Below are 25,667 nucleotides of genomic sequence, written 5' to 3'. Positions count from 1 at the left end.
CCTCCCTTTTCATTATTATCAAGACTCCCACGGTACTTCTAGAAGTTAGCTTGTTGCTAGCTAGCTGGGGCTACATGGTAGCGTTAAGTTAGCACATTTATGGGTCTGACAATCAAGGAATGCTGTCAAACACTAGTTTTACTGCAATAAAACAACAAAACAGGGAACTATTAGGGCTATAACCACTATATCAATGCTACTTTAGTATTTCAACCAGTTCTACATGTCACGTTTGCACAGCGGTCTGTATTTTGATTAAATTGTACAGCAGTCTGCGTCATTTCAGCTCTCTCTATTGGTCACGTCTTAATTTGGCCCAAATCTTCAGTTTCAGGGGGTCAAATCTTGATTGTCTTTGTGCAGATGAGGTCAGCATGTATCAAATTATTGAGAAGAGGTTGTCAGCTTCTTTTCTGGGGTGTTTGTTTTGAATTTTTTATTTCATAAACTCTAAGCACAAGTATGAAGATTAACACGACGCTAACATCCTTAAGAGAATTAATTTTTCATATATTTCTTTCATATTTATTTCCATCGGAAGTGTTACAGAAAAACTGAAAATAACCCAACACGTCGAAATGTTTTTTTTTTAAAAAGAATTCACAGTTTAATTACATATTAATAAAGAACCATATTCATACATAAAGGGGGAATTCAATGACATAAAATACATTTGCATAAACAATTCTTCTTGCACATCGTCCCTTTAAAAACATACAGCAATGATGAGGCGGCGGAATATAAATAGACATTTAAGGCTTCGGACAACACTCGTCTGACAGCACGTTAACGAGTGTCACGAGACCACACACACACACACACACACACACACACACACACACCCGAGTACAATCATTTGTCGACAGGTCAGCTTGTTCTTCATTCCAGGCTGAATGGTATGAAATAGAAGAGTCTTCATTCCAGCTTGGTCTTGTACAGGAAGGAGTCGTTGCTGTTGTGCATGTTGCCGTTGTTGTTGACAGACTTCCAGCTGACCAGCGACTCTTCCTCCTCCTCCTCCTCCTTCTCTGGCTGCAGGTGCTGGTTCGCCACCCTCCGGTAGGTCGGGTGGGTTGTTAGAACCTGCAGCAAACGTTCTGTGGGGAGCAGGAAGAACGTTGACAAGGGTTAAACGAGCTTTGGCTGTCTGCAGCTTTCTGAATCAGCTGATAAGCGGCAGACACGAGAGGTACAGCTGTAAAGGCTCCGTTTAGCGCCGTGGTGGGATGTGAACAGCAGACCCGCGTGAGCGCCTTCCAAACGCTCCGGGTCCTACTGAGAGTCCTGCCACCCGGACCTGGTTCAGGTGCAGCTTGTCTGGACTGTCATGTTCGATGAATATTAAAAACGCCCACACAAACATAGCCAGAGACTTAAGAGATGCTAGATAACATTAGCATGTACCACAACTATCACATCCTTGCTCAAGAGGTGGCACTTGACCCCTGTGACCCCTGATAAAAAGATTCTACTTTTAGACTGGAAACAGGGTTAGCGTGGTCCCTTCAGGGTCACCATGGAGTAGGTTCTTCCTTAGGCCTGCTTGTTGGGGGGGGGAGTGTCTGGTCCAGTTCTACCCACCTTCAGTTGGCTGGCCCTGACCGGCCGCTTCAGTGTAGAGCTCAGTTATGTGGTGCTGAGGGATGCCCAGCAGCGCCCCCATGAGGCCGGACAGCTCCTGTGCACTCAGACGTCCCGGCTCCTCTCTGGAGAACAGCTGAGAAGCAGAAGGACATTCATGACGAAGACTCAAACGACACGTTACGGCGAGGTCGGACACTTTGACGGCTGACGTGACTGAGACGACGGTACTTACACTGAACGCGGTGTGAAGGAGCGACCGGAAGCCCACGGAGCCCGAGAGGCCAGCCACACTCAGAAAAACCAGCCTGAGGTCCACCGTTTCATCCTGGGAAAACACAAACCAATGACATCATCACAGGAGGCCATCTTTCCTTCTTCGTACATCAGAGATCAGGGACTTTGTCGAGGTGTTGGAGCGGGAACGTCTGGTTTTGATTGCCCGGATCCTGAAAAGTGATCGTTCAAAAGAGGAAGTGGATTCTAGATTGTTCTGGATCACACGATCCCGACTTGGTTTTGTTCTGGATGAAACCTCCAGGATCAAAATTTAAGCTTTGATCCAAATAAATACAGATATCTGGAGAATCCTAATCCAGCAGAAAAGTGGATTCAGAGAAGAAAAAAGTATAAAACTTTCAAATTTGAGGGGAAAGGAAGCATTCAGATTGTAAAATACACGTTTATTTCTATATTTTCTAGTTTGTGATGAAATAGACATTATGGTCAAAATTATACATTTTGTCTTTAAAAAGCATTCATTGTATATTTGTGAACAATGTCTTTCCCCGAGTTCTTCATTTTAAAAAGGAAGTTTTGTAGGTTTTAAAATTCCAATTTGCTTCATCACGCAACAGCCGTCAGAGTGGAACGTTGTCCAACTTAAACCAGAGTTAATGTGGATTAAGGAATCTGGAAATGAACAGTCACTCCAGCTAAAAAGGAAAAAAAAAACTGGCACAAAAGAATGACGCCTGTGTTCAAGCGAACAATCCGCGTTGTCTTCATCGGTTTGTGTGACAGATTCCCTGAAGTGTAGTGCATGCGAGCTGCCACTAGGGTGTGCGCAAGAGTTTGGGGTGCTGAAGTGGAATTTTCCCACACAGCAAAGACGTGTGAAAAAACATGTCCTTTGTAAAATTTTAAATCAAAAGCTGACATTTTAATTAATAAATCAAAGCAGGCTTTTCAAAACGCACCTCATCTCAAGATGAGGTGTGGAAGAAGTTATCGTCTACGCACTCTAGGCGGCATTGTTGTGTTGCTTTTCTCTGAAGGCGTGGGGAAGGTTTGGGGGTGCATCAACCCGGTCGGGGTATAGAAGGGGGAGCCCGGAGTACGAAGGCCGAGACGATATTTCATCAGACGCTCAAACCATCCGAGTACCTTGGAATAGAGACCACAGATGCTGACGGCTGTCCGTCCGTCGGAGAGGCCCAGAACAGATGTGAGCTCCTCCGCGTTGACCTTTGACTCCCGGCCTCCACCGTGACACCTGTCAATCATTCTGTCCAATGCCGCTTTCACCTCAGACGCTCCCAGACTGACGGACACAAAGACAACAGCGAGTTCAGGGGGAAAGAAAAAAACACGGGCTGGCTATTTTCCCTGCGGACCCTCTCTTACCCGTCCTTGTGCAGCAGTGATAGAGTTTCTTTGGCAGGTGACACCAGCGGGAGAGAGAGACCACCCACTTTACAGACCGGCACCCCGCCCTCCATCACGTAGCTGGTAGCTGGGACCCCCAGAGCCCTGAAGAACAGCAGAGAACGCTGCATTACCAGCACTGAGCCTCTTAGAACACTCAGACACTAGAACGTTCCACCTACTTGGCCATGAGTTTCTGAACGTTATCGGCATACAAGTTTGGGTCATTCTTCTCCTCCTGGGACGGCGTGTAAACTGGTAGGAACTGAAGCACAGGAGAAGGCAACGTTGGCTCTTGTGTCTGTAGTCAGTAAACCAGGAGGTGTGTGATGTCAGGTAGGTTCAGGTGTAACGAACTGAAGCGTTACACCCAAAAACTGTTCCCATGAGGACGTTTCTCGCCCTGTGGGACTCCTTAGGGTCTCAGGAAAACAGCAGCAAGCAGATCGTCCCTGAGGCGAAGAATACCGGCCGAAATAATCGTCCAATAGTGAGCATTTATCCTGCAACGTCCCAGTGAACCAGATTAGATTGTCGCTCAGATCAAAGTGCCGACACGAAGCACACAAACTGATGAAGGCAACGTGGATCGTTCGTTTGAACACAGCTGTTTTACACTGCTGTTGTTGCTCGCAGTCAGTCTCCGTTAGCATCAAGCTAAATAGCTGAGGCTGGCATTTCCTGAATTCTGGAGTCCCCAGAAGTCACGCAGGTAGGAGAAACAAACACATAACTATTAAAGCTAACCCTCATGTGATGTATCGCTTCAGAGGGACTGGCAGTAGCTGCAGCACTACTAGTGAGGGAGCTGGCGTGGGTTCTTACCTCGACGGTCATGTTGGTGTACAGCTGGGAGGTGGTGTGCCACAAGGCCTCGAACCTGAAGGAGAACACAGTGTCAGCTGCTGCACGAGCTGAGCTGCAGACACAGCACAGATGCTAACTGGCAGTGCTGCCAAGAAGCTTTCACTTCACAAAAGATTATCAACTTGTCACACAGGAATTTGGGGTTTTGTTAAGACTTTTGCAGCGTTCTCCGCCCGCGTGGATCGCCTGGCAGACGAGACACTGGCTACATTTACGTGGACAGGAATATTCTGTTCTTAACCCAGGAGGCGATAATCTCAGCGAAGCGCCGCCACGTGAACCTTCACCCCAACACAGCCGTACTTTGCAGTAGCCAGAGGACACGAGTCATGCTCTCCTCACAGTCCCATATCTGGACTGAGTTGACATTATGATGTCACACTGATGTTTTCGCAGTAGTTTTGCGGGACATGCGGCAGTAAAACCGCTTTACTGTGCCGGTTCAGCTTAACATCAGAGAGCGATGGGGCGGGAACTCCAAACAACATCATCAAATGCTCTCAACCAATCACAGCAGCGTTTAGTTTCTGGACAATACTTGGCTAATTAGCTATGCTATCCAGCTAGCTAATGTCGAGATACAAAACACACACACACACACACACACACTCTATCTGTACAAATTAAATATCACATCAGCACCATAGACAGATCTATTCAGTCGCGTAGGTTTTCACACTCGGTTCTCTGAACGTGGACCAACCGTACTGAACTACAGAATGTGCCAGAAACTAAACACGGCTGTGATTGGTTGATTCCACCAGAGTGTTCTGTCCCTCCAGCGAGCGTTACGGCCTCGCCTCCAAGCTGCATGTTCTTCATGATTAGCAAGAAACACTAAAATGCACCAACGCGACAGAAATCAGGGAAAATCCCAGAGGCACTGGGTTTTGTGGTTCCTGTCAGTTTGCTGTTTGTTACGTTGTTGTTACGTGAACTTCCTCAGGCCTCCCTGGGTAAACACGGAATTTATTGCATATAAAATAACTTCTGCTAAAACTGACGGTTCCAGTTTAGTTTACACAAGTTGATAATGTCTGAACTGCCTCGGCCAATCAGGCCAGCTGAGGCTGCCACCCGGGTGGGTCCAAAGGTCATCATATATGAAGTGAAGAGGACTAAAAATGTATCAGGAGTGTTCCTCCGTTCCTGAGCGATGGGCGCGTGTGGAACATGATGTTCCGTTGCGTGATGGTTCTGTTGATGAGAAACTCACCAGGTCGTTCCTTTGTACGTCCAGCGGACGGTATCCTGAGAAGAGAAACCAGTCATCAGTTCCACACCTGGCTACAGACTGTAGAACCCTTTCAAAACACCCTGCTGGGAACCAGTATGCCAACCATGGCCTTGACAAATATACTGCAGTACAACTGTAGTATAATTTACTGTCAATCACAGCACAGAGCAGTCAGTCCCAGATCAATGCCTCTCCTGGACATGTGTATGTTAGCAGGGCAGGTTAGCCAACACTGGAGAACAGTTCTCTTTGACAACCTCTCCATCTTGTACATGAACTAGTTCTGTTTGCAGTACTGCTGATGGTATCTTGTGTACTTCAGTCATTTCACTCAGTCAACACTTTGAAGGGTTGGAGAGTTTTAGCTAGTGATTTTTTTTTTTTTTTTTTTGGAGGGAATTTGTTGACACACTGCGGAGAGCTGCCTGGCAACACCATCATCCCGGGGGCCGCACTCACCAGCTTGTTGGGGTAACGCAACAGAACCGGCTGGACTGGCACTCCAGAAAGAAAAGCACCTGAGGACAAGAAAGTTAATCCTTCATCAGTTAAACAATTGGCTGCAACACCCTTTTCCTGTCATGCCACTCATTCCTACACAATGATTTGTATACATAGCAGATCAGTACTAGAGTGTGTGTGAGTGTGTGTGTGTGAGTGTGTGACTGCAGTCATGCATCAGGAAAAACAAGAACAGGGCAGTTTCATGATGCTAATGTTCTACATTCATAGCATGTTTGTGTTTCGCAGGTACTCACCAGGTTTGAACTTGATGAGCGCGCTGCCGTTGGTGGTCGTTCCCTCGGGGAACATCAGCATCTGGCGAAGGATTCAGGGGGAAAATGGGAATTTACAGGCTTTTTTGGAATCAGCTGGTGAAGAGCCAGACGCCATCTTTGACTGTGGTAGATCGTACCAAGAGTACTTGTCAAAGCGGGACTAACGCACCTGAATAATCAGGTCGGCCATTAAGTCACGCCTGCTTACTTACGCTTCCATTGGCCCTAAACTGGCGCGGCCTGGTTCTGCGCGTGCGCCATTGGTCCCGCTGCCATATTTAACCCAGAAGTTTCAACTCTGGGCTTTTGTTTTCAAGCTCTCAGGCGACTTTAACTTGAGCCTTGAACTCATTTTAACTGATTTGCGTGTGAATGAACTGAGACGGCAACCAGTCGAGGTGGGAAAATCCGAGTAGACCAACCCTTGGACCTCGCAGTTTGACCAGCTGTCAGTTTCTCTTTCAGTCTTTGAATTTAAAGAAAAACCACGTCTTTCATCTTCCGAGTATTCAGTAATTCAGTCTCACTTCTTTGTGACTTCAGAATGCAGACAGAGGCAGCTACCGCCCTTTAGCTGGAACATGCAGACTGGCGGTCAAGCTTAAGTCAAGCTCTGCCCTAAGCTAGCCACTTGCTAGCTTGTTTGACTTGTGTACCTGCAGCTGCGAGGGGGGGGGGCGACTGGTCAAGGGGATGTACTTCCAAACAGATTCCTCCTCTGGTCTAGTGTACTAGTGTACCGCTCTAACGATAGCCGGATCGCTGACTCGTCTGTCATCAGGCCTGAAAAGCAATCGATCATAAATCATCTCACCTGAGGCCAGAAGCCGTTGGATGTCAGCCTCTCGGAGAGCTGGGCCACCGCCTTTTTCCTCGACTCCGGATCCTTCCTGCTCACCAGCACCGACTGGTTGAACTCCAGTAGAGCTGACACAAAAACACACAAAATCAGAACCAGAACCAAGGGAGGGGTCCAGGAAGTGAGGCAGGAGGTGCCAGAGTGGATGAGCTGCAGCAGCTGAGGGGAGTGAGTCATCGGCCGGTCTTTGGACTTCTTTACATACTTCACTTTTCCTCTTGACCTGCAATCCACAAATATTATTCTTGGGTTCTTGCCTCACGGAGAACCCGAGGCCAGATTTCCTCCTCCGAGCGCTCAGTCGGCCAGCAAACCACAAAGTGTTTTTTCCAGCAGGAAGTTGGAACAATTACGAAGGTGTAGATGTGGTTGGGGCTGGTCGGAGGTATGGAAGCTCTGGGAGATGAACAGAATGTTCTAGCGGAGCTGAATGTGGCCTGGTACTGCCTTTCAAACCGTTAACTGCCAATCACCTACCAGGAAGACGAGACGAGGAACATTCGTGTTCCAGCTCAAGCAAACATGCAATCTGAGATAACTGTTATCTAAACAGTGACAAATTACCCCCCCCCCACACACACACACACACACACACACAACTAATCTTGAATCTGAAGGGAGCTGGAAGAGCTGAACACACACGTCATTTAAAACTGCTGAGGCTCGGGGGGGGGGGGGGCGTGAGCGGGACAGAAACCAAAGCAGACGCCAAGGAAGACGAGCCAGACGCCCTCGCCGAGGAGCCCGCGACCATTTCAGGGTTGGTTGTTGGTTCCAGTGAGGGTGAAACGCTGCTTCACCCAAAGAGTGTCATGTGCCTTGTTGGCGCACGCAAAGATGTCATGTTGTGTTATTTTTCCACGCCTGCACGATTTCTTCGTGGACCTCTACTGTACTTTTGGCTTGAGGCTGATGGAGACCGGCGGCTCCAAAGGCATCTGGTACAAACTCTAGAGCGCGGCGTCGGTGTCACCCACGTCTTCTTAATCCAGGCGTCACTGTGAGTCGCTGACAGGCAAATTAAAATTCTAGGGTGAAATGTCGCTTTAACATGTCAAAGTGTTCATGAACCACAACTCCAAAAGTTACAGATGTGCACCTATGGGGGCCCCTGGAGACCTGCACCGAGGGGACGTTCAAAAGGGCCCAAAATGGGAGGAGTTCTTCTAATTTTGTTTGAGAAAAACAAGATTAGCTTGATTGGATTCAGTTAACGTTCTCTTTAGCTGCTCACGCTCGCCCGAGTCACATGACCCAACCACAGTTTCACCGGGGGGACCAAGACAGGGTCAGAGCTCACCTCCTATCACTGGCAGGCTGGTGTTCTCCGACCGCGACACCACCGTTGCGAGCTGGGCCGGACACAGAACCAGCATGTCCAGAAAGCTACTGTGAGGCGCCACCACCAGCACGGGGGCTTCCTTCAGGTCCGCCCTGCGACCTTTGACCTCCATCCACAGAAAGCCCAGGCAGAAGAAGACACCCCGGCTCAGGAGCAAGATTATGGGATGGAAGAACCAGCGGCGCCAGCCAGTGACGGGCCGGGACCGGTCCTCCTCAGACAGGCCGGCCAGTCGGAGGCGGGCCAGAGGCCACATGATGAGGAAAAGGAGGGCGGCCAGGGTGATGCGGAGAGGGAAGAGGAAGACACCCAGGATGACACCCTGGAGGTGGACCAGAGGAGAGTCCAGGATTAGGAACATGTTCACATTGAACCGGTTCAGAAGTGTTTACGGTACTAGGCCCTGCACGACAGTGAGGACCTGAGAGACCTGTGACACGGCTGACCGGCGTGTCGCCAACAACAGCAGCTAGTTACTTCGTTCCATCGCCGCCGGCCACTGATACGCTCTCACATGGAATGAAACGAAGTCCTTGTAAGGTCGGATGACATAAAACACCATTTCTGCTTTTGAAGAAGTATTTTCTTCTTCTGCCACGCAAACATCCTGACCAATCAGCTTGGTGGAGCACGGTGGTGTTGCTGTTTCATTCACGAGAATCCCGACGCACTCCTATTTTGATGAAACGGCACGTTACAACAGCAGCAAATCAATAGTTCTGGTTGGCATGGGTGGTGTGTGACGTCACTGGACTTCTTTACTTAAGAGAAGCGAAGGCAATGATTTCTGATGGAAAAATCAGTTTCTCTCACTTAATGAGCTTCAGCTGGCGAATTTAAGACTGAATCAAAAGTCCCGTCACTCTACAACAGTTTGACGTCACTTCCGAGTAAAATTAATGACTTTATTTCGGTTATATAAGTATTTTCTTGCTCTTGGAGCGAGGCGGTTACCCGGGTCCTCTGCGCCTTGGTCAGCGTCACCTCGTGGATGAAGGGATGCGGGTTCTCCGGCGCGGCCGAGTCGGGCTTCACCATGGCGACCGAACTTTCCTCCAAAACTTAAAAATAAAATAAACAATGTAAGAAAACTACTTTTTTGGGGGGGGGGAATTTTTAAAAATTTAACTGAGTCTCTACGGTCGACGTGCTGTAATTAAGATTAAAAATTAAAAAAAGAGGAAAATATTCCACAAAAACGCCTCGGAAGTTAAAAATCCAGCAGCTCCGAGTTGATCTCGATGTTTTCTGGCCTCCACATGGCGACGCACGCTTCAGGGTGAACGCACATCGCCCCTCTCTTGTAGCCGGTCCTCCTCCACACCTGCCCGGCCCCCTCATCGTCTGACAGCCCGGCCCACCGAGCTCCAGGGGCGGGTCGAGCGAGTCAAACCGGTCCCCGAAACCAACAGGGGCGGATCGAGCCCGGCCTTGGTACTGGAGGAGGAAGACAAGGGTGCCACCTAGGAAACTGGTTGGAGTGTGAAGAGTTTCACAAGCGTGTGTGTGTGTGTGTGTGTGTGTGTGTGTGTGTGTGTGTGTGTGTGTGTGTGTGTGTGTGTTAAATTCCTGAATGAGTGAGAGTAGATGTGTTTACTCATAAAAAACTGATGGGAAACACACAAACACACACACACACACACACAAATATCTGGAAAAATGGATAAGTTGGTGAGTAAAAGATAAATACAAAAATAAATGATGAAGGGCGGTGGAGCAGCAAGAAGGTTGTGGGTGGAGCCCCGGCTGCAGCACGGGGTCTTTCTGGGTGAGTCTCCATGTTCTCCCTGTTCCTGCTGGGTTCTCTCTGGTACTCCAGCTTCCTCCACAGTCCAAAGACATCAAGAGGGACCAGGTTAATCCAGACTCTAAATTGACCGTAGGCGTGGCTGGGAGAGCCAATGGTTGTCTGTCTATATGTGCTGGCCCTGCCATGGACTGGTGACCTGTCCAGGGGGAAGGCTGCTGGGATAGGCTCCACCCCCTGAGACCCTTAATAGAAAGGAATAAGCAGAAGACAGTGAATGAATGAATAAATGATGAAGTACTAAAATCACCTGTCAACAGCACTCTTTTATGACATCATTGCCTCCTCTACAGCGCCACCTACTGCTTTTCCCCTCATGAACAAGTTTTGGTTTGGAGGTTTTGTGATGTCACACAGCCCACGGCCCCGCCCCCAACACCTACTTCATCAGATATTCCAAATTAGATAAATAAATCCAACACTCAACATCAAGTCTGCTAGTGAGTACTTTGATTTGATTGTGTAGTCATGGTGAATCTCTTCAAGTACTTCGAATATTACTACGTTGCTGACGAGTCCAGGTAATCCAGAGAAGCCTTGACTACTTGGCTTCAGCTTCAGTCTGGCTGACGCCTTTAAAACCAACAACCCGACACACCTACAGGTGAGTAAACCTGCAGGCTCCGGCTGCTCCTCCCACCGGGGCTGGGACAGAACCGGGTCTGAGGTCCAACTTGTTCCCTCAACTTCGTTCATCTGTGGCCACAAAATTGGTTCAACCCTTCAAACAACTGAACTTTGGGAACCAGTTTGACCTCGTGGCCTATACATAACTACACCAAGGAGAAGACTTCTAAGTTGTGGTCATGGTCAGGGGGGACTGAAGGAACCGGTTCTGAGCCTCAACCAGGACCACGCTTCAAATCAGGACTCAGCCGTTGTTAAATGTTTTGCAGTGTTGGTTTCAGTCACTTCATCCGTGATGCCGACAAAAGCTGCAACAGCTGGTGGCTACACACCTCTGCCCTGCCTGAACACACACGCACACACACACACACACACACAAACTCATACACACAAACACACACAAGCGCGCACGCACACACACACGATTTTAAGTAGCTAGCAGAAACACAGGAAGGTTCAGATTCATCCACCTTTACACTGCTTTTATTACAACTGCTGCCAAAATCAGATGTCCCTGTTGATGGGGTCAATAAAGGTCATCCTCCATGTTGGTTACATCACCATGATGTCACCGGTCAAGAGGGAGGTCAGCAGGTATTTTGGCATGCTGGGAGGATATTTTTGTAGTCCAACAGGAAGGAAGCATGGCAGGGAAGGTGTATTCTTGTAGTCCAAAAGACATTAGCATAGCAGGGATGAGATATTGTTGTCATCCAACAAGAAGTTAGCATGTCTGGGATGAGGTGTTTTTGTAGTCCACAATGAAGTGAGCATGTCTGGGATGAGGTGTTTTTGTAGTCCAAAATGATCCAACAGGGTTCTTCATGACGTTTGAACTGCAAACTTCAATCATTGGAAGCACAAAACTAACATTTAAACCACAAATTACTGCGTTTGCGCTAAATATTCAAATAAAATACAGGAAAAGTTGAAATGAATTTAAAAAAACAAGTGTATCTTCCATTTCCGGTCTGGTACTAATAAGTGGTACTAATACCTGGTACTGACTCGGAGCCTCTAGGTCACATGACTTGAACAAAGAAACTCTGAATCAGCTTTGACTTGTAACTCGAACAACGTGACCAGCAGAGTAAAACGTGTCCTCACCGCTTCCGTTACCGCTCAGCTGGACTGCACAATGATACTCCAACACAGGATCACTACTTCATTTTATACCTTTATTAAAACAGTTGAAAATATTTCAATCTTTAAACGATATCGGTTCAATTCATCAAGCAATTCAGTATAAATTAAAGATGTTAGTGGATGTCGTAGGCTAGCATGCTAACGTGATTCTGACATTAGCTGAGGAGCTGCACGGCAAACGGAGAAGAAAACAAAGGAGAAGGGAAGAAGACAGCAGCAGCAGGACGTGGTAGTACTCGCTGGAACAAGGTCCACCCCGGTGAGGCATCCGTGACGAGCTGACCTGCTGGCGTTAAACTGGAGCGGCGGCAGAAAGTCGCGTCTTGTGTCCAAATAAAAACCAAAACAAGGCAAAGTAGAACATCCTGCAGCTTGGTCGACAAGCCCCGCCCACTGGAATCAAGAACCTGGGTAGCAGACGGCCATCACAACACCATCCCTCCGCCCATGATCTCCATCCGCTGTTGGCGAGAGAACAAACCTGATCACGACCCGCAAGTGATACAAACTACTGCAGTATTGCAAATACTGGTCTCCTCCCCCACGCAGTAGCCAGCGTGTAGCAGTCGCAGTAGTACTGCAGTAGCTGCCTCCTCTGCTCAAACACGGCTTTCTAGTCACTGAAGTTCTCTCATGAACTGACGGGGTGGAGGTCGTTACAGGACGGCTTCGCTGTTTGACTCAGCGTTTTACTGTCAGCGTGACTGAACCGCCCACAAGGGGGAGCTATGCCACCGACTGGGACCCTGGAATAAACCACAACTCTCCTCCAAATCCTGCTTTTAGTGTTTAGAAGAACCACATAAGTTGTGTACCAGGGTTTGTTTGCATCGTGATGCTGTTGTGCTCTCAGGACATTCAAGGTCACAAAATGCCTTAAAAAATGACAATAATAAAGTTTAATGCTGTGATTTTGGGGGAGTTTAGGGTGAGACAACGTGAGCTGAGGTGACGAGACCCAACAACTTCAAATTCCTTGGTTGATTTAAAGTTTGGAAAAAAAACAAAGCACCAAAAAGAACCTGGATGAAACTTAAGGAAAATAATCAGAGCTGCACAGTAGAGAGATAAGAACTGTCAATCAGACCAGCAGCTCCATCATGGTTCCTACATCCAGGTAGCACAGGTTTATCAGAGCAGCGAGGAGAGGGGACGAGATCTACCTGAGGCGGATCTATGAACGCCAGCCAATCGGACGAGTGCGTTGGGAGGAGTCCCATTGATTGACACTTGTAGATGGCCAATGCTGAGCCCAGGAGGTTTCCCACCAGGTAGACAAGTCCTTGGAGCCACTGCTGACTGGAGCTCTCCAGCAGCTTGAAGGCTGGAGGGAGGGAGGGAGAGGGAGAGAGGGAGGGAGGGAGAGAGATGGAGGGAGAGGGAGAGAGAGGGGAGAGAGGCGGAGCGAGGGGGGGAGGGGGAGAGAGGGAGGGAGGGAGAGAGATGGAGGGAGAGGGAGGGAGAGAGAGAGAGAGGGGAGAGAGGCGGAGCGAGGGGGGGAGGGGGAGAGAGAGGGAGAGAGAGGGAGGGAGAGAGAGAGGGAGAGAATGAAGCAGCGAGCCTGAGGAGAGCAGAGGCTTGAACGTTCCGGAGCCTGAGCAGATACTCACTGGCAGACATGGACATGAGCGCCTGGATGGGCCTCCAGGCCATCATACACACCATCATGATGGGGAAGATGGAGATGGTGTTGCCCGACATGTACATGATGAACAGATTCATGGGGATCTGTTTGAGGGGCCCCAGGGCCACGTCCCAGCAGCGCTGCACCACAGAAGAAGAGAGACAGCTCCTCGCATGAGCAGGTGGCGCAAACCCTCTGTGCTAATATGCAGCATTCATTTTTCTAAACTACGTGGGAGGAGTTTTATGGGTGATCGACACTAAACACCCGCTAGCTCACTCAGCTTGTCCACTAGCAGGTAGTTAGCTTGTCCACTAGCTGGCGGTTAGCTTGTCCACTAGCAGGCGGTTAGCTTGTCCACTAGCTGGCAGTTAGCTTGTCCACTAGCTGGCAGTTAGCTTGTCCACTAGCTGGCAGTTAGCTTGTCCACTAGCTGGCAGTTAGCTTGTCCACTAGCAGGGGGTTAGCTTGTCCACTAGCTGGCAGTTAGCTTGTCCACTAGCTGGCAGTTAGCTTGTCCACTAGCTGGCAGTTAGCTTGTCCACTAGCAGGCGGTTAGCTTTGCCCTGCTTGACGTGGTGTCCAGGAGGGGGAGGAGCCCAACTGGAATGCATTGTATCTCCAAGCTGCAACCAGCCATGCCATGGACTTAACCTTCAAGTTTTCTGGTGGAAACCACATCAACAACCCTGGTTGGTGCCGGTTCTCAGGAAGGTCCGGCATCCTCCGCTCACCTTCTCCACCAGGTTCTTGTCCGTCTCCTGGATGCTGGTGTCGGGGACCGGCTTCTCAGAGTACCCGATGGGGTAGACGACGTCTCCCTGACCGCCCTGACGGTCACCACGACTCCTGCAGCACAGCAGTAGAGACGACCCACATGGGAAAGAAGCTAATAACAAGGATATTACTTTAGGCTAACAGGAAGTTAGCGTTTACATATTTTCCCTCCACCAATGAGATTGTTCCACTTGTGTTCTGGAGTAAATGCCAACAAAATTCTTGGACTTTCATGTTTTCTTCAGTAAGATCATCCACACTAACGAGAGTCCTCTTTTAGATGCTAGTACTATGAATACTACTCGCTAACGCAGTATTTATCAGCTCCTTAAATATATTGAGGCTGTGTGTTGTGTTTCCCCTTCCCTCCATCATTTCACTCTCCCACTTCCTTCATCCTTCAGCTGATTTCACATTCACCTTCCAACTTTTAATAAACACCAATTTTATGCTAAAAAGCTGTACAATTACTACATGAAGTCACGATCTTCTTCCTGTAACAAGTATAAATATGTGTACTGAGCTGTCAATACCAGGTCACTGCTGCATCTCTGCCTGATTATAAATGATTTTTTTATATCCGTATTCTATTAGCAGCAAGCAGCTCAGAAGTAACGCTACTGGCTGATATAAACGCCAATCAATACCCTGGACAAGCCCCTACCCTCCCTCTAGGGACAGAGAGGAACACAGAAACACATGGGAACCAAAGGGAACATAAAGGGAACCCGGGTTCTCCTGTTCACCTGGTGCTGCCTAAACTCAGCTCCAGAGCCCACTTCATCCTCCGGGCCCCAAGGCCTCCCCTCGTAGACAGAGCTCCTCCTCCTTGTCCCCCTGGAGACGCCATGGCAACTGGACCTCAGAGACAGAGAAGACCTGCAGAGGTGAGAACGAAGAACGTCGGCTCACACCGTGGAATCTGATTATTTCCTTCATGACGCCAGCACCGCCAGGGCTCCAGCAGGACCTTCATCCTCCTCATCCTCACTGACTGAGCAAACACCAAAACACGAACCTGGGTCGGACGTGACTCAGTACAAACGACTTGGACACGAACGATATTTGACAATATTGATATGATGGAGCCTCCCAAACACGTATTATTGATAGTTGATCAGTTATCAACAGAAATACAAGAAAAAGTCTATATCTGACGTCAGCAGGTGCCATTTAATAAGTAAGTTCAGTAGCTTGAGTGTTTATCCTCGTAAAAAATTGAAAATTTTGTCGGCAGTTTATTCTGAACCTGCAGTCAACATTGAACCTACGTCCTATCATCTTGTTAGCCGGTGGAGTTTGAGGAGCCTACAGGCTAGATAAACTCTAGCTGGCCTGGCTAGCAGCTAGCCTGCCAATGACTCTCACCACGTACACTGAGGCTGTTACTAACAAACATCGAATATCGATTCTATTTGCTCAACAAATCTACTTTAGCAAAGTCGAGGGAGAGAGCAGCTAGCACGGCGCTCGGGAAGGCTCTGCCTCGACGTCGTCTCTCAACAAATACGTGACGTAAACCACCAGCAAGCTACGGTATCACTGGTTTAAACTTGACGCTACCTTACGGGAGCATCCAAATCACCACGGAACGACCAGTGTTCTTGTTGCTGGATGTGAAAATAAATGTAAATATGCTCGCAGCCGCTGGGGAAGTGGACTCTTCCTCGCTGGTTACGGGGCTCCTGATGATGACGACATCAGAGGCGTTGCCTCACCGTTGCCCTCTAGTGGCGCGTCAGGAGAAACACTTAACAATGTTGATGTCACAAGAATTTGGTGCTCTTCTAGAGTTTTCCAAGACATTTCAAACTCTTTTCTTTAAAATAAGGAGGAATAATGCCGAGGTTCGTTGCTAACATTGTCTTACAGTGGGATGTTTCGTATCTCACTGTTATAGAATGTGACTCAAAAGATTTGGTGTGAAATTTTGGCAATCACCTTGTCGACTCTGTCAGGAACGTAAAGTCGTTTTTCTTTTTTGTGTGTATTTTATTTCTTCCAAACGAGTTCCAACAACAACTTCCTCTGTGTGAAAATATGAGCAAATATATCATGACGTTTCCTGTCCTGTATGTTTATACCACTGAGGAGTCCCGCACGCGGAAGTAGAACGTTAGGTCCACGTTGTTTAACGGAACTGCTCCTTCAAGGACGCATTATCCCACCGTTCTAAATGGAAAATTTTTCACACTGAATAAATAAATAAGTCTCAAAATTTCAGAAATTGTTCTTGCTGAAGAATTTTTTTATTGTTGTTGTTCAAGTGTATATACATCATTTTTAATAGTTTTTAAAAACTCTCACAAAGATGCTGAATGGTATCTGCATGTTTGATAATGTGTACAAACCCAAACTTCTGAGTGTATAGAACATAGAAGCAAACAAGACCAGCATCAAAGCTTTCTTAGCAGCGATATCCTCCCATTTTGGTAAAGTTGGTGTTTGAACCCTAAAGGCGGGGCACCATGGGTGATGTAGTGCAGCAGTCTTTACAGCCAGTATATTGCAATGTTATCAAATACACCTACATACTGACATGTAAACACGGTAGTGCAAACTTTCTTGTAAACTGTTATTATAGGTTACAGGCACAATGGTGATATTTTTTGCACTTATTCAGTTGCTCAGTGTTGCCACCTACTGGACTAATTAAGCAACAATCAACTACAGGCAGATATTTGATCATAAGGCACTGGCTGTGTACGGGTTATACTGCTGTAGTCATGGGATTTGTGTCCTGATGTCACTTGTACAGGCTGAGCTCCGGGCTGTGATACAAACACATGTAAGAGTCACAGAGCAGCCGGCGTGCAGGCTCCCGAAAGGAGGCGGGGTCAACTCTGCTTAGCTCCTCCTGTGACAGGCTGAGGTAGCGGCCCACCTCGGGACACGGCTTCACCTGGGGGATGTTGAAACCGTTCTCGCCTCCTGTGTTGGGAGACATCATGTGTTTGATTCTGGTAACTGATATTCAGGTTACCTGAATTCCCTTAAGACGGTCTCTCACCTTCACGGTCTGCCATGCTGTCAAAAAACAGCCAATCGGAAGGGAGGGGCCCGTGCTTGACGAAGCTGACGTAATGGCTGGTCTCGATGCACGTCACAGCAAAGAGGGACATTTGCTGCCGGATGCAATGCAGAGAGCCGTTGAACGACCCTCCTGGGACGCTGATCTCCACCGGACGGTGAGACACTCGCTTCTTGTGACTGTGGACCTGATGATCCGTATTAAAAGACAGACAGAGGCAATGAATTAGTCGATCCACGGTGATGTCCCTTCCACCCTGAGGGACTTCTTCTCCACTGGCCAAAAAAGTCCACTGGGAGTCGAGGATGAACTGAAAGATTTTGGCGTTAACAGATCAAGTCAATGTCACTGGCACCTCATTTGTTCAGATCTGTCCCATTCTCGGTGACACCTTATCCCAAGAACACATGAAGGGAATTTGTTCAAATTTTGGCTCAAATGAGGACCTGAGGATGACCTGAAAGACTTGGGTGGCCCCAGGTCACGAACACAGGTACACACTGAGGAGGCTCGTTCTAGTTCATCTTGGGGTTTTGGGCTGTCCGTCTGATCCTGACTGATGCGATATCTGAGGAACATGCTGAGGGAATTTCTTCAAATCCATTTCAGGAATGCCGTAAGTGTTTTTTTCTTTTCAACTGTTCCATAAACGTTCACTGGGACTCAAGGATGAACTGAAAAGATTGGTCATGAGTCAAAGGAGAAGGTCAATGAGGCAGTCAAACACGGTGGACGCGTCCACCAAGTCACCTGAGTGTTGCAGGTCCGGCAGTACTGTTTGAGATGACCAGGAGTGATGTCTACGTCTTCGTAACACTGGACACACTCCCATTCAGCTAATGCCTGACAGATGCTGCACTGTCTCGGGGCTGGAGACACAAAGAAGAAGAAGACGAGCCAAATCAAAGACACCAGGAGTTCACGAAACAAGTAAAATGCTGGTGAATGAAAGATTGTTTTTTTACTGTCGTCCAGCAGATCTGTGATGTCCAGGCTGAGGGTCGGCAAGATGGCGTCAAACATTTTGAAGTCCTTCCCAAATCTGGGCATAAGCAGCAAGAGGCAGGACGGAGCCTGGGGGTGGCAACACACAATCTCAAGAGACTTCAAGAAGCTTTTTGAAAATGTAACTTCTTAACCGACGAACTCCCTGCCTAAATTAATGCAGACATTTGAGCAATTCGGCAAACTGTCAGGATACAAGATCAACATAGGAAAAACGCAGCTGCTTACATACGACTACGACCCACCTGATAAAATAAAAAAGAGGTATCCATTGGCATGGCAAACAGAACACTTTCAATACTTGGGCATTATAATACCAAAAGATCTTGAAAAATTATCAAAATATAATTATACACCTATCAATAATAAAATTAGAGAAGACATAGCAAGATGGAATTTAATTCCTTTTTTCAATTTTAGCTCTAGAATTGAATCCATCAAAATGAACGTCTTGCCGAGACTTCTCTCCTTATTTCAGACCCTACCGATAGAGGTTAACCAAAACCAATTCAATGAATGGGACAAATTGATGTCGAGATATATCTGGCAAAATAAAAGACCCCGAATTCGTCTTAAAACATTACTTTTAGCAAAAGAAAAGGGAGGATGGGGCCTTCCCTGTCTAGAAGAATATTACATAGCAGCTCAGTTAAAAGTTATTATTTGCTGGTGCAACCCTTCATATGAAGCCCAATGGAAGACCATAGAAGAGAGGACACCACCTATCCCAATACAAGCAGCTTTAGCTGACGATAGCCTACAAAGTTATATAAATGATATCGAAAATCCTTGGATAAAATTGACACTCAGATTATGGAAAACAATTATAATGACACATAAACTAGATCAAGACATGGCTGTTTTTAAGTGGTGTGCTTATGACTCTGGGTTTGCACCAAACAAACTGGATACCAGATTTAGAGAGTGGACAAACATGGGTATGACAGCTCTCTGTGGGATAATGGAAACAGACCTACTCTACAGCTTCGAAACACTTAAAAGGAAAATTCTCACTGGATAGAAAAGATTTTTACAGATACCTACAACTACGTCATTTTTTTAACAAGGTAAAACACACAACAGAGACAAGTAATGGTTTGGTTGAACTGATTAGGAAAATTATGAATCTAAGGATACTAAGAGAATTATTTCACTCCTGTATAGAGAACTCTCCAACCTGAAACAATGTTCAACTCTGTATATTAAAACACTATGGGAGAGGGAAGGAGGGATAAACATTTCTGAGGAAGAATGGACGGTAATGTGGAGAAACCAGTGGAAATGTACGAGTTCACAGAGGTGGAGAGAGTTTGGGTGGAAAAGTCTGATAAGGTTTTTTATAGCTCCCTCTCAGAAAGCCCATTATGATGGAAACCCTCCGACTTGCTGGCGAAAATGTGGGAATTTAAATGCCAACCATTATCATGTCTTTTGGAATTGTAGTGTCATTATTGAATTTTGGAAAGAAATACATAAAGATATCCAGCATGTCTTTACTTGTCAATTTCCATTTGAAATTAAGACTATTTTCTTTGGGCTGTTACCTCAAGAATGGAGGAAAAAAGACAAATATCTGTTAAATGTGTTGCTCACAGCTGCAAAAAAATCCATCACTAAAAAATGGATGTTGCAAGAAAGGCCGACCCTGAATGAGTGGATGGACATTAAAGTGGATATTTACAAAATGGAGAGGATCACAGCCTCTGTTAACCAAACACTGGACCTGTTCTCATCACGGTGGGAAAAATGGAAAATATATGCAAGGCCGCGCAGACCAGAACTCTTTCCTTCAGTTATGTAATTGCTGTACTTACAGGAGACAACCTACTCCCTCCCTGTTCTGTGTTTATTTTATGTTGTCATTTTATTGAAAAACTGTCAATAAAAAGATAATTAAAAAAAAAAAGTAACTTCTTACAGCCAACTTCTAATGTCCATCCTGACTGGAGATCTTTTCCTTACCTCGACAAACTTGAGGCCAGAGTGCAGGAAGGAGGTCTCCAGCAGGGCCTGGACGCTGGCAACCCTCATCCGATTGGACGATGGTGAGGTCAAAGGAATAGGGGAGTCTAACGGGGAGGACGGTGAGATTGAGGAGGGAGAAGGAGGACTGGAAGGTGGGAAGAGCTGGTAAAGGTGACACTCCTGAGGCTGCTGAGTCATCGATCTGGGGGTGAAAAAGCAGATTTGGTAGTTTGGGCCCATTTGTGGTCCAGTGAGTGAATCGGAGTCTTTCTTGGCGTCATTCTACACCCTGTCACCAAGTTTTTGCATTATCCTGTTGGCACATGTTGCCAACAACATGACCTCCTTTGCAGAAGTAAAGGGGTGTGGTGGCGGTGTTACCTGATCTTGAGGAGTGGTTCGACTTGGAGGAGCTGGAAAAGCTTGTTGAGGAACTCTTCAGGATCTTAACAGACACAGAACGACAGCAGAATGACCGCATTCCTCCACCTGATGAGTGAACGAAGAGCTCTTCCTCTCACAGACAAACATACCTTTCTCCTGGTTGGTGAAACCCGTGTCACTGTTGGCGGCCTCCAGCAGTCGCCTCAGGGCCATGGTCTTACTGGCACACACATAGCCATACCTTAGAAAAACACCAGTATGGACATGCTTCAGAAACCAGGGACGTGATCAGTGACACAAAAGGAAAATACCTTGAGTCAACCCTTCTAAAGGGCAAATACCTGCTAGGATGGCACCCTGAATAGTCTTGGATTCTTATTTGCTAAATAGCGGTGGAGATCAGAGGTTTTAGTTTGAGGTGAGAGATATTTGTTCAGACCTGCGTAGAGGGTTGACTATCTCACAGTGCAGCAGGTCCTGAGCTTGGCTGGAGACCTGGTACTTCTCAGGGTCCAAGGGCAAAAATAACAAGGAGTCGGCTGAACTGCAGCAGGAGAACAAACTGGAGAGAGACACCCAGAACAGTTGAGCCAAAAAAAAAAAACTGGACTTGTTGGGGGTCCCAACTGGTCAGCTTTGCAAAGTCAGTACGGCACCTGAAGAGTGAAGCATCCAGGTAGCAGGAGTTGAGGTGACCCTGAATGCCTCTTTTCCAGCCCTGGTAGAGCTCCCTGGCCTCGTCTCCCTCCACTGGAGGAGAGTGATCCTCCACACGCTCGCTGCCCCACTCAGCAAAGGCTGGGAGACACAAGGGACGGTATAAACCACGGAGCTACACAACAACAAACCATCACTACTGTACCAATTCACCTATTGAGTTGCAACGCTCCACTTGATTGAGAGGCGTCTCGGGGGCAGGGAACCTGGAATCTCTTCTGCAGTTACGAAGCTTGACAAAAAGCCCCTTGTTCGGTGGGCAACGGAAGCGACGGTCACCAAGGTAACTGCCATCTGTTCCAGCAGACAGCTCCTGGTCCTGCAGAAGCACGAGATTTACTCACTGACTCATCAGAAAACTGTATTCGAAGGTCAATATCTAGTTCTAGGTTTGAAAAACCAGCCAACTTACTTCCTAACAAAGCTTACCAGCTCGATTCCCGCCACTGCTTCTGAAATCCCACTGATCTGTCCGATCCAGCGAATCACCCCAAATAGAGGTGGATCGTTCACTTCAACCATCGAGCCCACCTCCAGCTCACCCTCCAGCTGTGAATCTCCGTTCTCTCCAGTTGCTTCCTCATTGTCTGGTGATCTCAGTGGCGAGGGCGGACCGTGTGTCGGACTATGTGTCGCAGCATGTGTGCCGTTTGTGTGTTGCAGTTGGTCCGTGGTGGTGTGTGATGGCAAGAAGTGGGATTTGGGAGAGGGTGCAGGTGGGGGTGGCTGGGGGTTGTAGCTGGGCTTTGGTGGCGGCAGTGGGGGAGGCTTCGGTGTTTGTTTGATGGGGGGCATCAGGGCAACCTTGGGAGCTGAAGCAGGTGGTGATACAGGTCCTGGTTTAGTGACTTGCTGCGAGGGCTTCAGGATGGATTTGGGAATTAGGGAAAGAGGGTTGTGGTGGTGGGTTTTAAGCTCTGAGAGGATGGAAATGGAAGTCAGGCACCCTTATCATGACAAACTTGTTGTAAAGAAACACACGAAGCTTAATACCGTCTTCAAATTTGGCACAAACTTCCATTGAGACTCAAAGATGACACGGAAAGGTTTTGGTGCCCCTTTTCTGAATTTAAGATTGACAATGTGAAGTTGACCCAGTATCTCAGGAAGGAAATTTGGCACACATGTCTACTGGGACTAGAGAATTGGCTGGATAGATTCAGAGGTCAAAGGTCAAGATCACCAAACATGTACAAAATATCTCTGGAGCAACTTCAGGGAATTTCTTCAATGTACAATGTACAAATGTCCACTGTGACTCGAGGATGGTACTCTGCTTGAAGCAGTACTTCTAGTGGAATGAATGCATGTTCAAAATGTAGATGCAGTGATTATTGAATGAATGATCCACATCAGGTGATACTAAGTGAGATATAACATGACTGGAACATGGAAGTGAGATAGTGCACAAACTATATCTCTGATCAGAGGAGGCAAATAATACAAATACTGCTTGAATATTTGTAGAGATGAATCCTGCACCTGCAGAAACTTTGCTGACTGGCAGTAGAAGTCCATACAGGGGGGAAGGAATGTGGCAGAGCTTCTCTCCCCTGTGAGTCCCGTCCCAGTTCCCATTCGGAGTGTCCTGTGATGTATGGGACAAAGTCAGAAGTTCAGCTGCTAACTGTGCTCCTCACAAAGAGATAACATGTTTTATCAACACCTATTGGTGTTCTACAGTCACAAATACACACACTGTCCTCGGGATTCATGTGCGAAACAGTCATAACAGTGATGACACACTGACCAGGAGGACTCCAACGTACACCCCTGATGAGGACCGGCCAGGCAGGACACCAATGAAACGCACCTCCCCCCCTCCAACAGTGTCCTCCAGGGGGAAACAAACCCGCTGGCCTACATGGAATGGCGGAGACGTAGTAGGGCCTCGGAAATGGACCTGGTTCTGAGCCATGACGGGTGCCGACTCTGCTGTCCGGGGAAGGAAGCCAAACGCCTGTGTTTGAGGAGGGCTGACGGGACGATGATGGCGGACACTACTGTGACGGCTGGGCTGCCGCTGGTGATGATTTGGGCGATCCATATGGGAACCATTACTGGCCTGGTGATTACTGGTCCGGTGGTTGGGGTGTTGTCGCTCACGGGGTTGTGGATCGGAGCCATTGCTGCGAACCCAGCGTCTGAGTCTGATGTGGCTGACCGGGAGGAAGAGGGCGCAGGCTTCGGGGCAGGTAAAGTGCCTATGGCCCTTGTAGGAACCGTTGCACATGCCTTTGCCCACCGCTGCGCCCTGCAGGAGACAGACGACACGCTTGCACAGACAGTCCACAATCATCATGTCATTATGCTAAGCTACACTGAGCTACAATGAAAAGATTAATCTGGTCCAATGGATAACATATTGACTAAATACAACACTTGGCCTACTTAGGAATTTATGGTTATAGATGATGTCAACAGCTTGATTTTTGCAGCCAAAAAGAACAGAGTTGATGATTTGTAGTGGAACATGAAGAAAAGCAGAAGATGAAATCCCCTAAAAACCTTTCATTCTTAGATGTATTGGCAAGCTCACCATGAGCTGTACCCCAAAAAACACAGCGCTGCTCCCCCTGGTCAGAGGCCCGATGTATTTAAGCTCCGCCTCTGCCAGCTCATCTGCTTGACCTATTTGGACCCACAATGGGGTGCCGACTGTCAAATTAGCCAACTGCTGCAGCTTCATGGGATTGCCTGAAAAAATACCACAATCAAAAAAAAACAAACACAACAACAACTTACTTGCAAGGACAGGAATAACACCTACTCAAAAGAACTTCAGTAGGAGTTAAATTTCAAGTAAGGTTTTAAGTAGCACTTCATCAAGGTTTAGAGCAATGTGTCATACTTTGCAGTTTTATACGAGCCTCTGGATCAGAAACAGCTTCCAGTAAACCAACGAGGTCAGTTGGGACTTCAATCAGGAACTTCCTCTCTATTCTTACCATGATGCCATTGTCCAACACCTGCAGGAACCCAACAGATCCGGAGAGGGTGAAGAGACGAGAGGAGGACAGAGAGTGAGATCGCACAGTACCACACTGCAGGCGGAGTAACACAGCGGCAAAGATCTGATCAACTTTCAAAGCAGGACATCTCTGTCTGAGTGTCTGAAACTCGATTATCTCAAAAACTGTTCACTCCATCCAGGTCAAACTGGTACATGAAGGAAATGCAGTCCTGAGTTGGAAGACTGGGGTCTAAGGAATATGAGGGTCTCGGGCCAAGATGAAGGGATCCTGGATAGTTCTGCTCCTGAGATTGTGGGAACTGAGTCAGAGATGAACTCAACAACTGTTTCGCTTATCATCAAACTTGGCTTGTGCACAAGATGAAATATGGGATATTTGAGATGACGGTCAGGATGTCTGTGATGGTGATCCAAGTCAGACATGGTCAGGGCGGCTTAGTGACATCACACAGCCCACAGCCCCTTAAAGCAACAGGCACAGCACTAGTTTGGAGTGTTGGGATGGGTGAGGCCAACCAATGGACCGCTCAAGTCATTTAAGTGTCCCCTCCATCATCCCTGTGGTTTGCCTCCTCTATGGTGGCTCCCGAGTAGTCCTGTGCTGTTATACTGATGTATATAGACAATTAAATCACGAGAGGAAATGACAATGATTTATCAGAATGAATAATTTCACACTCTGGCAGACACAGAGAGAAATTAATGGAGTAGTTCATGGACCATGTCATCCAGGTGTCTCGTTCTCCCTGTGAGCTCACATTTAGATGAATGTGCTCTTTGTACCTTGACCCATGAGTGGTCGCCTCTACTCCAGGCCACATCCTGCTCCTGGCAGATGTTCCCCCGCTGCAGCGCAATGGTACCTTCCAGCTGGTCCTGGACCTTCAGGTCGGTCGCGAGCAAGAACATTTTAGGGGGCCGGTGTTTCCTGTTCTGCTCATGAGCCCCTGACATGTTGTCTCTGCAAAGAGAGACATTAAATCATAAACTTCCCGTAAAGTTAATAAACATCATGAATGGTGAACGGGAGGCTCAAGTGTAACGACGGTGAAAGCAGCAAGCTAAAGCTGCCATTTAAGCCGCCGCTAGTTGGTGAAACAGTTCACACAGCTGAAGTTACCAAACCGACGTCATTGTTTAAAAAAAAAAAAAAGACGTTAATGGCAAACTTACCAACTTCATCAACTCACGCCGTCGAGTTTTACCTCACATTTAAAGGAGCTTCGCTTCAATAACAAACCGCATCCGAAGCAGGAAGCGGCGTTGCTGACAGCGGCAGGAACCAATAGCCAATGAGA

General features: G+C 47.5%; 3 protein-coding genes across 4 annotated transcripts; all 3 read right to left on the bottom strand.

Moving 5' to 3' along the window:
- Positions 1 to 581: 581 nt before the first annotated feature.
- On the bottom strand, positions 582 to 9,663 carry lpcat4 (lysophosphatidylcholine acyltransferase 4). 2 transcript variants are annotated; one of them, XM_086196729.1, is made up of 14 exons: positions 9,267 to 9,663; positions 8,743 to 8,985; positions 8,271 to 8,634; positions 6,926 to 7,038; positions 6,091 to 6,151; positions 5,792 to 5,850; positions 5,312 to 5,346; positions 4,054 to 4,108; positions 3,411 to 3,493; positions 3,208 to 3,333; positions 2,968 to 3,124; positions 1,817 to 1,909; positions 1,582 to 1,717; positions 582 to 1,097 (listed from the first exon to the last, which is right to left on the bottom strand). In XM_086196729.1, the coding sequence occupies exons 3-14, from the start codon at positions 8,566 to 8,568 to the stop codon at positions 916 to 918; spliced, it is 1,398 nt and encodes a 465-aa protein (XP_086052855.1). In that variant the 5' UTR covers positions 8,569 to 8,634; positions 8,743 to 8,985; positions 9,267 to 9,663; the 3' UTR covers positions 582 to 915. The 2 variants fall into 2 exon arrangements, with proteins under 2 accessions (XP_086052855.1, XP_086052854.1); XM_086196728.1 differs by lacking the exon at positions 8,743 to 8,985.
- Positions 9,664 to 11,901: 2,238 nt separating this feature from the next.
- On the bottom strand, positions 11,902 to 16,002 carry emc4 (ER membrane protein complex subunit 4). Its single transcript, XM_086196730.1, has 6 exons — positions 15,857 to 16,002; positions 15,040 to 15,172; positions 14,251 to 14,365; positions 13,503 to 13,656; positions 13,056 to 13,216; positions 11,902 to 12,353 (listed from the first exon to the last, which is right to left on the bottom strand). Exons 2-6 carry the CDS (start codon positions 15,141 to 15,143, stop codon positions 12,318 to 12,320), a joined length of 570 nt encoding a protein of 189 aa, XP_086052856.1. The 5' UTR covers positions 15,144 to 15,172; positions 15,857 to 16,002; the 3' UTR covers positions 11,902 to 12,317.
- A 495-nt stretch (positions 16,003 to 16,497) lies between these two features.
- Positions 16,498 to 25,660, bottom strand: cyld3 (cylindromatosis (turban tumor syndrome) 3). Its single transcript, XM_086196727.1, has 17 exons — positions 25,543 to 25,660; positions 25,153 to 25,330; positions 24,247 to 24,364; positions 23,935 to 24,092; positions 23,146 to 23,649; positions 22,878 to 22,983; positions 21,825 to 22,312; positions 21,549 to 21,714; positions 21,335 to 21,476; positions 21,118 to 21,240; positions 20,828 to 20,919; positions 20,676 to 20,739; positions 20,292 to 20,496; positions 18,290 to 18,398; positions 18,075 to 18,193; positions 17,304 to 17,511; positions 16,498 to 17,224 (listed from the first exon to the last, which is right to left on the bottom strand). The coding sequence occupies exons 2-17, from the start codon at positions 25,321 to 25,323 to the stop codon at positions 17,040 to 17,042; spliced, it is 2,958 nt and encodes a 985-aa protein (XP_086052853.1). The 5' UTR covers positions 25,324 to 25,330; positions 25,543 to 25,660; the 3' UTR covers positions 16,498 to 17,039.
- Positions 25,661 to 25,667: the final 7 nt, after the last annotated feature.

This window comes from Aulostomus chinensis, chromosome 24 (assembly GCF_037954235.1).
Source record: "Aulostomus chinensis isolate RoL2024-O1b breed Wild chromosome 24, RoL_Achi_v1.0, whole genome shotgun sequence".
NCBI lineage: Eukaryota > Metazoa > Chordata > Actinopteri > Syngnathiformes > Aulostomidae > Aulostomus > Aulostomus chinensis.
Note: the sequence above shows the minus strand (reverse complement) of the source record. Positions and strands in the feature narration are given on the sequence as shown.

Bases quoted from the DNA above. Each gene is read 5' to 3' on its own strand.
- cyld3 (XM_086196727.1), bottom strand. From the start codon at position 25,323: ATGTCAGGGGCTCATGAGCAGAACAGGAAACACCGGCCCCCTAAAATG. The intron at 20,920-21,117 runs GTCTGAACAAAT...TGTTTTTCTAAG, and splicing joins ATAGTCAACCCTCTACGCAG to GTATGGCTATGTGTGTGCCA. The intron at 20,497-20,675 runs GTAACACCGCCA...TTTCACCCCCAG, and splicing joins GAACCACTCCTCAAGATCAG to ATCGATGACTCAGCAGCCTC.
- lpcat4 (XM_086196728.1), bottom strand. From the start codon at position 9,350: ATGGTGAAGCCCGACTCGGCCGCGCCGGAGAACCCGCATCCCTTCATC. The intron at 3,494-4,053 runs GTAAGAACCCAC...CCTGTGCTTCAG, and splicing joins ACACCAACATGACCGTCGAG to TTCCTACCAGTTTACACGCC. The intron at 3,125-3,207 runs GTAAGAGAGGGT...TGTGTCCGTCAG, and splicing joins TCACTGCTGCACAAGGACGG to TCTGGGAGCGTCTGAGGTGA.
- emc4 (XM_086196730.1), bottom strand. From the start codon at position 15,143: ATGGCGTCTCCAGGGGGACAAGGAGGAGGAGCTCTGTCTACGAGGGGA. The intron at 13,657-14,250 runs GTGAGCGGAGGA...TCTGTGGTGCAG, and splicing joins ACAAGAACCTGGTGGAGAAG to CGCTGCTGGGACGTGGCCCT. The intron at 13,217-13,502 runs GTGAGTATCTGC...CCCTCCCTCCAG, and splicing joins GCTCATGTCCATGTCTGCCA to CCTTCAAGCTGCTGGAGAGC.